Below are 10,412 nucleotides of genomic sequence, written 5' to 3'. Positions count from 1 at the left end.
ATCTTTTTTTCACACTTAACACAAGAGGAGTGAGAGAAAACGTAATTTCCAGTAAAAAAGGAAGACAAAGATTACAGTTTTGATTCAAGAAAATTAACTTTTACAATTTTTGTCCTAAAATACAGCAACTGAAATCTGGGGTTTTGTAGTAAATTAAACAAGTTCTGTTCCTGTGCCAACTTTGAACCTCTGGCCAAAACCTTTTTAAATGTCTCTTGAGCGTTGGACAAAATAATTATGTTTTCTCTTTTTCTTTTACAGGAAATATAAACTAAAACTACAAAGATATACAGGCCCTAGCCCCCCCTCCCCCCTCCACCCTTTCAGTCAAGATCTACAGCACATCTGGAATTTCAAAGCTAAGTACTCGATTTTTCCTGCTGTGGTCAGGCTTTCACTTATCAGTGTCATCATGATGTTTTATGTCCTGTTTGATATATGTGCTTGGATCAGTGAGGATATAATAGGCTTTTAAGGTATTATGTAGTAAGAAAAATATCCTCGTCTCATGAGGTAGATAATTAATATAATTTGAAATTCTGAAGTGACACTGACAAAGTCCACAATTTCTTTACACAGGAGGTGTTGCTGGAATTTTTACATTGTTTTGATTGATTTCTCTCCTCTGTGCACCTTGGCAGTGTGTGAAAAATCCCCTATTCAAATTCTGCAGGGTTAAAAAGTTAACTTATAGCACAATATGGTGCATTCTCAGCAGAGGCTTGTGAGCAGCAAGGATCACGTACAATTTTCTCCTGATGTTTACAATGCTAAGGCTTAGCCAGATGACAACTGTAAGCTGTTAGAGAGGTTTCTCATTTTTGTCAGTTTACTTAAGACAGCCTTTCCTCCATTAAATGACGTCAAACGGCCACTGAGAAGACTAAATAGGGCTTTTTAAAGTCTATTGCCGTCTACAAAACTGCCCTCACACTGTTCTAAATGGGAGATTTTAACTTTGTCCTCCTTAGCTGATGATGGGAGAAAAGTGAAGGGGTGGAGATGCTTTATATTCTCTAGTTAAGAGCTAAAACTTTGCCTTAAAAGTCTTTGTTTAAGGTATCAACCCTGTAGGTGTTTCCCATAAAATGTTATTGATAGACTGGGGAACAAGAGTGGAGAGTGAAAGTTTGTAAATTGAGGCCTGAATCAGCCTGCTTCCTCTTGAGGGGCCACACACTTTATGGATCACTTCCTCGTCTTCTTTTGTCCAAGAACAGCCTGGCGTGCCGGCGCCATGTTCTGTGATGACAACCAGGATAAACGGTACAAACAGCGGGGGATACATGGCAGCTTAAAAGCCTCTGTCCCAAATAAAATTTACAAAAAAACAGAAAGGGAGAGGGGCTGTCAGAATCTAAAGATGAAGACCAGCCATGTGAAATGCAAACTGATTGGACAAAGCCAGTATGAGGCCAAGTCTGCTTCTGCTGCTGCTGCTTACTTGGGGACAGGAAGTCTGCTGCAGTGTCCTGTCTTCTCTCTGCCTCAGTTTCTGTTTAGGTGCCAGTTTGCCTCTCTGCTGTCTCCTGTCCTTGTCGCCAACGCCTCATAAGTCAGCCCTCTTCAAGCTGAAATCTCATTCTTCTCTTTTTATAACAGCACAAAATCGCATTTTACCGTAAATCACCTGACAAGTGATTCAGAAAAACTGACTTTTATGAAGGTCTGCCGAAGTTTGGAGAATTTGGCCCGAGGAGAGGAAAGTTGACTTAAATGCTTCACTGAAAGCCCACAGCTGTTGGCTGATCCTGAGTGGTACCCTAAATTGTTCCGTAGGTTTTCATCGTTAATCATTGTTTGTGTCTGGCATGTAAAAGACCAATAGCATGTACTTCAGATTCTTCTGTGTATGAAGACCTTTGTAAGCAGCCAGACACATTCTCCCACAGCATTTTTGCACCCCAAGAGAATAAAGTGGCCAGCCAGCCGAGGCACTGTCACTGAAATATTACTTAAGCTTTGGATCTCAGGGTATCTGCTGTTAAAGAGCATCACTGCAAGTGCTCTGCTTTCCTGAATTTAAAAGCTGTAAACTTCACTGGCTGGAATATGTTGGGATAATTTGTATGTAAAGTAACATGAGGCTCAAACATCAAAAGGCAGCACTACCCAACTAGAAGTGGAGACGTTCAGACAGGATACACCGTCCGTTTAGTCTTGTGAAATATGTTGACCTGCATCTACTGATTTTTCCGGCTTCCCGAGGGGCAACAGAAACAACTTCCGTACACAACTTTAACACGTTATCGTCCTTCTTGTTACCAGTAGTTACTTATTTATACACCACACACTGAAGCATGGTCCAACGTTTCCCTTCATTTGGAGTTGTGCTGAATGCAACACTTCCTCTCTTTTAGCTCTTATTTTGGCCTCTACCAGCTTCTGAAGAAAATGTCTGCCTTTTTAGCTGCAAATTCTTTGCACTGTGTTCACCAGTTAGTTCCTGACTTCGTTCAGCAGTTTGCAAATCACATTTTATTGCTATGGCAAAGTGAAAACTGGTCTTTAAAATGTGAATCACTCAAGGTATGACAAGCAGGGTTGTTTTTAGCTTTGACAGTCATGCATTTTTGAGTTCATCCACTCAGCATGGAATGACTTTCATCAGCATGTGACCCCATAAAGGTTGCTGTGATCCTTTAGCTGAAAATTATTTTTAAAAACGGATAGCCTGGCCAACCAGACTAACTCTTTTCCTATTCTATACAAAGACTTAGCCTGGAATCTCTTAGGTTCAGATCAATTTCCAGGGGGCAGGCCAATGGATGCAGAAAAAAAAACAATCCGAGAAACAAACAATATGACACAAACAAAGCGACAGTGAGACCGGCAAAGGGTGTGTGGTAGAGTAGAGATGCTAGTGAATGACTGTTGCTGTTTTTGCTATAAAAACATGAGAATACACGATGTTAGCACCAGTTCTGTGCATATTTTTTGAACAAACTGGCAAAAGCCAGTTGTTTGCAGACCTGGGACTGGTATTGAGAAACATTATGAACAAGTCATACATAAAGCCCGCCCCATTGCAGATGAACGGCTGTGATTGGCCCGGCTGTTTTGGAGCCGGAGGAAAAGACTCCCTATGGCAAGGGTCCAGACCCACATTCTTTCTTTAAGAAAGGAGTGTGTTTTTCTGACAGTGATCATTCCATTTGAGGATTGTTACAGATAAACAAGTGGAACATGGCAGTAGTATGTTGCAGTCAATAAGAATTTGTTTGATTGTTGTTTGCGATTATGCTTTTTGAGAAGGTTGTCCATTACCTTCATCCTTTTTCCCGACTGGAAAGTTGCCGTGAAGCACTTTACCCATGACCCCCTGTTTCCCTGAAAAGTGAATAGAGCCTAAGGATCTGTTTCTGAGCCTGAGCTCCCAACAGCTTTCTTCATGTTTAGGAAAACATGCAAACTGACGTCGAAAAAATAAAAGTGAGCAGTCAGCCCCCTTGGCTTTTCTCGTCTGGCCCAGATGCCCATATGAAAGCTGACTTTTGTGTGCTGGACAACTCTCATACAAGGTGGATGGCCAGTGTTTTTCCTGGCATGCTGTGAACAAACACAGACCTATTACACTGGGCTGCCTGGTGTGTCAAACCATAATCTACAGTTTTATTTTGCATTATTTGAGAAGTCTTAAGAAGTAAATCTGTATTCCACTGAACAAGAAAGCCAGAAATATAAATATATAATAGTTTCTGCAGTTTCCCTAGGTTAGCATAAATTCCAGGCTCAGGCAGATATCTAGTGTCTAAGACATGCACCACATCCCACACCCTCAAACTGCCACATGGTCTGAGCAAACTGCAGTGGCAAAACAGCTTTGAAAACTTTGATTTGAAATATTCAAAACTCACTCATGCAACTTTCCTAACTCCCCTGAATATATATGCAATAACATGTGTGGCTTCTTTCCCACTCAAACCTTGGAATTGCATTATTCATCTGAGGCAGTGTTTCAACTTTCTCTTTCTTTGCCCGCAGAGCTCCCACCCACACGCCCGTCTTTTAATTCAATCCCAATATTCTTCCCCATCATTCTCCCAAAACTGAGCCTTGTTAGTGTGCACATGCTCTGTGAATATTTGGATGTGTATACACAAAACTGTTTTACCTGAAGATCACACCAGAGAGTTTAGGCTGATGATGACTATATCATGACATTCTAAAAATGTATAATTGTGTTTTTTATGTAGTGCTGGAGAAAATTAATCAGCTCTATTACTTAAGTAAACATAGTTATACCACACTGCAGAAATACAAGTATAGTTCCTGCACCCTGAGAACTTTATACCATTATATATTATACAATATTATTGGACTGTTATTACCAGTGCTTTGCATGTAATCATTTTTTTAATTAAAAACCCTTAGTCTGTTTGTTTGCTTTAGTTTACACATGCATGTTGACACCTCTTTTAGTGCTGTGTTTTATAACTTTTGTTTTAGATACACTGTTACAGTGCGATATGTTTGGAGAGCCTGCAGGAAGGTGGCAGACAAAGCCTCTCTCCTAGGCTGTACTGAACTGTACCTCTTGGTCTTAACCAACAGGATGGCCTGCATGCCCACATTCTGAAGTGGTGTCCATGAAATCCTTGAATGTGCATTTTATGAGAGGTTAGGGTTGGGGAATAGTACCACTCATTGTGGGGCCTTGAAGGTTTATGACCGCATGGCCTGATAACCCTCTATGGGGCCACATGATAGGTTAAGCATTGTTTAAGCTAGAGAAGGGGCTTCCAATGCTCATTCTTTGTCATATTTCATTGGGTAACTGCAAGCAATGGGTTATTTTCATAATGTATCAGCTAATCTGCAGATTATTTTCTATAGTAATCGAGTTATTACTGGGACTATAAAATTTTAGCAAAATGTGAAAAATGCCTATTACAGTTCCCTTATGCTGAACGTGATGTCATCAGTTGCTTTGTGTGGCCAACAGTTCGGTGTGCACATGTATGGATTGATAACTAACTGTCAGGATGTGTGTGCACGTGCAGGTCTATCTGTAAGAGGAAGGTGGCATTTCTGTGTTTGTGTGTGTGTGTGTGTGGGTGGAGATGGGTGTCCACAGCACCTCAGTGGAAACTTGGCCGTGAGCCGACCACTGCCCATGAGGGCTGGTAAACATGTGATGGATCTTGCTCTTGTTTCAGACACTCCATTCAGCTGCATGTTCCTTTTTTCCTCAAGTTCCACAGTCCTTCAAATCTGAATCAGACTGTATTTGATGTATCAGTCTGTTTAATCTGCTTTTTGTGCCTCATTACAGTTACTGCTAAAGTATGTTCAAACAAACAGATGCTCAATGCATACAGTATACAGTAGTCTTATTGCATTTAAGGTCTTTCAAAGCTGTTAACAACCTGATTTCCCTGAACTGTATATCATGTGAGAGGTATGTCATAAATTCATTGTTTTTATTGGAAATGAGCAGAGCCTGGAGGCTGCAGGGTGCAGTGGTTTAATGGTAAACATCTCTGTAAAAACTGGCCTTTGGACATTCACAATTCAGGTGTGATCAGCCTCGGGGCTGCAGCTGACAGAGCAGGTGTAAGCGAGGTCACATCTGATGACTGTCCCCCCTCCCTGTCCTCAATGCAACATCCAAACCAGATGTCTGATGAATTGCTCCTCATAAAAGATTCCTCTTTTACAATGGACCGTGTCATTGCCAAATTGGGTAAGATGGTTACGTGTGCATTCCCAAGTCATTAAAATTCTTACGGGTAATTTCAGAATGGCCTCTAGACCCGTTTTTAGAGACAACCAACAAATTTCACAATGATCTTGTCCTGAATTGCTGTGTGCAATGGTTTACGGAGGGATATAATGATTCTAAGAAGTTTTGATTTTCATAGTAGAAAAGAAGCACGTTAAGATGAGGTTCTGTTAGTTTTCAGTTCCAATATCACTGGGGTTGTTCCAATAATACCACAAGTGGCATAACTAATTTTTCTCTTTTGGCATCATTTTATATTACTGTATATTACCACATATTGTTTAGACAACCTTCTGCCCCACAAAATAAATTTTTCTCTGAAAATCTTAAAGAGGACCAACAATGTCACAACATAAGTGCACTGGCATACGCTGCAAGTAAAAAGAATGTTTTTTACTGTATATTCCTGTTTTCTCTCCAACTTCATTTTCTCTCTCTTTTGTTTCACTCTTATCTCCACTTTGTGAAGAGGGAATGTTTCTGTTCCTGTCACCCGTGAAATAAACCACTGAGATGTAGCGGTCGTGAATCAACTCTTCCAAAGAGACGTTACCTGTGGGCTCTGATAAGGTGAGAAAAACAGATGTCGCAGAAATCTGCACACACTTGGAGCCACTGAGCTGTCCTGTATGACACGCTGCATTGAAAGGGAAGTCTGGCTCTCAGTGAGCATGTGCTGAGGGATGATGGACAGGACTTGGCCTCCTCCTGCTCCTATCACTCTCTGTTAGCGTTTCTTCTCCTCCCCTGCTTCCTGCTAATCACAGCTGACAAAGGATACACAGGACTCCGTCTTCACCAGTGGATAGAAAGAGTTGTGCTGACCTATCTCTGGATTTCGGACATGGAGCTACGACAACCGGAGCATGGCATGTCTGCATATAAATGCTGTGGGGGGAAAAAACGAACGTTAAACAGGTTCAGGTTTAAATGTACAGTATAAAAGAGAATTAGAGTTGAGGCTACATGCTGTTTATACAGTGTCTGTATATGTGCATCAGCTAACATGACCTGAGATTACATGTGCTTTCTTATTTTTAGAGGTCTGTATATTTCCATATGGTGCACATATCCACCTAAATCACATGAAAGAGATACACTGACAGTTGAGGGAACACGTGTATTTATGCACAAGGGAGACCTGTGTGCTGAAACACTGATGAAATCCTTCCACCATGATGACACACATTATCAGTGGCACCCAAAGTGGAAGGAATATTTCAATGACCGGTTGGAGTCAGGACATTAGGGGTCAAGGTGGTGGAGGGGTGGGCAACCACAAGACTATTTAAGATACAGCTGTGCCGTTTCTTTTGTCAGCATCCAGAAACTTCTCTCAGAGTAAAAAAAAAAAAGAAAAAAAAAAGAATTCTTGTCAAAGAAGTTTGAAGCCCTGTGGTTTGCAAAAAATCTTAGACTGAAATCACAAAATCAACAGGCACCCACAGAGACAAAACATGGCCTAAAACGTTTGTTCCTAAATACACCACATTCATTCCACTCAGATAGGAAAATGTAGGTCAAACAAATTATATACTAAAACTGGCTTTACTGCAGCTGGAATTATAAAACAGAATATTAAATATATTTTACCAAAAAAAAAGGTATTGGAATGTTTGAAAGAGAAAAATCTAAACAAAAGTCAGACCTAGTGAGGACAACGCCTGCTGGGCTGGCTGAGGAAGGATTTGGGGGTCTCTCTACTGCTGCAATCTCTTGCTCCCTGTGAGGAGTCGGGAACTCGGGGGTGTGAATGAGCTGAGATGCGCGGCTGGTCGAAGAGCTTTTGACAAACACTTAGGATTTGTCCCTCCAAACCCCAGACGGGCACTAACTCAAACATCCTAAAATTCTTCAGCACGTTTATCCTCGAAAGCAGCGGCAGCTCCTGCTATTTAATGAGAAACCGGGAAGTGGACAAACAATGGACACACAGAGCGGGTTCTTGCTGAACGTTCACGGAACACGGGACTAATGTTTTGCAAAGACCGTCGCTGCGCGGACCCGGGTCGCGGAGCCACAAAGAGAAGAGAATGACAACAGAAGTCAAAAGAGACGGTGCGTCAGAAAGGAGGGCAGAGCAGGACGCGTGTGTGCAGCGAAGCGGTGCCCTAGATCTGTGTTAACATCTGAGTTACTTTGTCGCTCGGGCTCGTCTCATGCTGTTTTCGGGGCAGCAGTTTCTCAACCCCGCACCTGAAAAAGCAAATGTAAACGCGTTCAGTGGCAGCACATCCCCATGCGTAAATGGAGACTCATCTGTGCGCATCCGTCGTGCTTTTTCATTGTGCGTACAATGAATGATGTTTGTTTTGTCATTAACTCATCTCCTGTCCCATGACCACACTACTATAGATGCATTATAGACTTCCTCATACTTCATATCTGCCATGAGTGATGGCGATGCCTGCAGAATCAGACTGTACCGGTACGCAGAGCAGCAGCTACGAAAAACGCTTCAGCGCACCGGATCGCAACGGTTATGTGAAAACATGTGTCATTCCACTGTGCCGTGACCGGGTCTGCGAGTCGTGGGTGAGGCTAATGTTCACTAAAATATGGAGTTCCCAGAGACTCCGAAGTGCTGTGTGCGTGGGGTCGCTTTCGCTTTTTCTCGCTCTGTTGGTCAAATGTGCAGACTGGAAAGCTGAGGCCAGCAGTGGCAGCGCTGACAACAGACTCTCGCATTCATCGTCTCCCCTTCACTTCGTTACAGGCTGCGCGGCGGAGCTGTTGCAAACTTGCTGGAGCGTGGTTTCGCCATTGTTCACCCTCCTATGTGCCTTCTTCTGGGTCGGTGTGTACTTAGTCCGCTGTGGGGTTCTAATCCAGACCGCCCTCTCCCTTCTAACCTTGTGCCACCTGGGCGAAGCAGCGGCGTGGTCTCTCCTGGACGGGACAGATGAGCAACTGTTTTCATCCACCACAGCGGCCGTGGTTGTGCTCGTCTGCGTGACCACCGGTGCACTCATGGTAGCGCGGCTCAACCAGGGCATATCTGTGATCGTTTTCATCAGCATAGTCAGGACTATTTCACTTTTCTCGCTGCATAAAGTACGGGCCACTTGGAGACCGTACGTCGCATACCTGGTTGGAGTTCTGGGAATCCTGCTGGCGAGGTATGCGGATAAGCTCCTTCCCAACCAAGGGAGACACAAGGAGGGCTGCACCCCCGTGACTGGAGCCAGGGAAGAGATCCCTGTATTTAAAAGGCGCAGGAGGTCCAGTTCTGTAATAGCCTCAGACATGGCACACAGTCAGTCCAACAGTAAGTCACATCGCCGGACCTCTCTGCCATGCATCCAGAGGGACCAGGTAAGAAGTTTCTGCCTCATTCAGCTCCTGTATTTGTGGCTTGTTTTCATCTTCCAATGACGAGTTTTGGGTCTGAGGCGATGAGAAGCCAGGACAGAGCCAGTGACAGTAAAATAAGGACTGTTGACCTTTTATGACCGATTCTAATATTCAGTATTACTTTATCAGTATTAGAATTACTGTTAAGGAGTGTACATGATATTGAACGGTAGGTAGTTTTAAAACATATCCTGTAACTGGATTTGCTTGGTGTGCTTTGATTTCTGATTTGTCCTGAGATGCATATATCAGCCATGGACTAAAATCTTGTCATATTCTGTAGAACCACTTGCAGCCACAGGAACTAAAACATGCAATAACAAAGGTCTATGATATTTTTTTTCTAACTTAGATTCTGTTTATATAATAGCTTATAGGTTTTTTAAAAAAAGATATATTTAATTTATACTCAAATTTTCAAGCTGTGCACCCATCAGAGCAAAGTGATGCTTTCAATTCATGTGGACACATACAGGATATTTGCAACTACTTCTGTCATTTGAAAATAAAGAACCAAATTTAGGATTTTGTCGCTAAAGGTATGCTATTTTTGAAACAGTGCTTTTAAGTGCTGATGAGAAAGGGCAGCTAAGGATACAATGTCAGTGATTCATCACATCCCTAATTATTTATATCAAACATTTTCCCCAGATGATCTCAGAGCCACTGCCACAAAGCTGACAAATGCATTTTTATCTTTTTTTCTCCTAGACTTTAATGCCACTTGCTCTCCATCACTTATTGGGCTTGCTGTCATTAAATCCCAGGAATGTCACAGCTCCGCTTGTTAAACCACTTTTGATACGGACACACATGCATAGGTGTGTTAAGAAGCAATGGGGGGGGGGGTTCACTCAACCAAACTGATATCAGCTCCTTAGTCCTCCGTATGGAAAATCAATTAGTTTGCCAGGCATGTAAATGGGAAACAGACTCTGGAGTGATCAAAGCTCTAGTTGTGACCTGTGAGTGTGGTTAGGTTGGGAGATGAGAGGCTGCAGCATTGGCCCGGCCACTTGAAAGATGCCCTAAGCTCTCAAGGCTAGTCAGCGTTGTAGTGTGCATGTTTGCTTTCTTTGTGGTCTCACACACACACACACACACACACACAAACATACACCATACCCAAATCGGATATGAAAAGACTCTTAGATATTTTAAAGTTTACACTTTATTATGATGTAGGTCTGATGTCTCAATCAGATGTTATTCAAGTGTCACAGTCAGTTTTTATTAACTTGATCTACAGCTGTTGATTTGCAGTAACAGAGTGCGGAGGCATATGATGTTTTCGGATGAGTGATGAGCTGGAAAATGTTTAACCATATAATTT

The 10,412-nt window shown here is 42.5% G+C and overlaps 1 protein-coding gene across 3 annotated transcripts in view; it reads left to right on the top strand.

The window, feature by feature from the left end:
* Window positions 1-392: 392 nt before the first annotated feature.
* pde3a (phosphodiesterase 3A, cGMP-inhibited) overlaps window positions 393-10,412 on the top strand; it is a 79,868-nt gene continuing 69,848 nt past the window's right edge. For 2 of the 3 annotated variants that reach the window (XM_026310967.1, XM_026310966.1), the window contains exon 1: window positions 7,208-9,040. In XM_026310967.1, the coding sequence (XP_026166752.1) occupies window positions 8,123-9,040 (918 nt within the window). In that variant the 5' untranslated portion in view covers window positions 7,208-8,122. Of the gene's footprint in view, window positions 1,556-7,207; window positions 9,041-10,412 lie in introns of those variants that run through there. The other variant, XM_033325250.1, reaches the window with a different exon arrangement.

This window comes from Mastacembelus armatus, chromosome 6 (assembly GCF_900324485.2).
Source record: "Mastacembelus armatus chromosome 6, fMasArm1.2, whole genome shotgun sequence".
NCBI lineage: Eukaryota > Metazoa > Chordata > Actinopteri > Synbranchiformes > Mastacembelidae > Mastacembelus > Mastacembelus armatus.
Note: the sequence above shows the minus strand (reverse complement) of the source record. Positions and strands in the feature narration are given on the sequence as shown.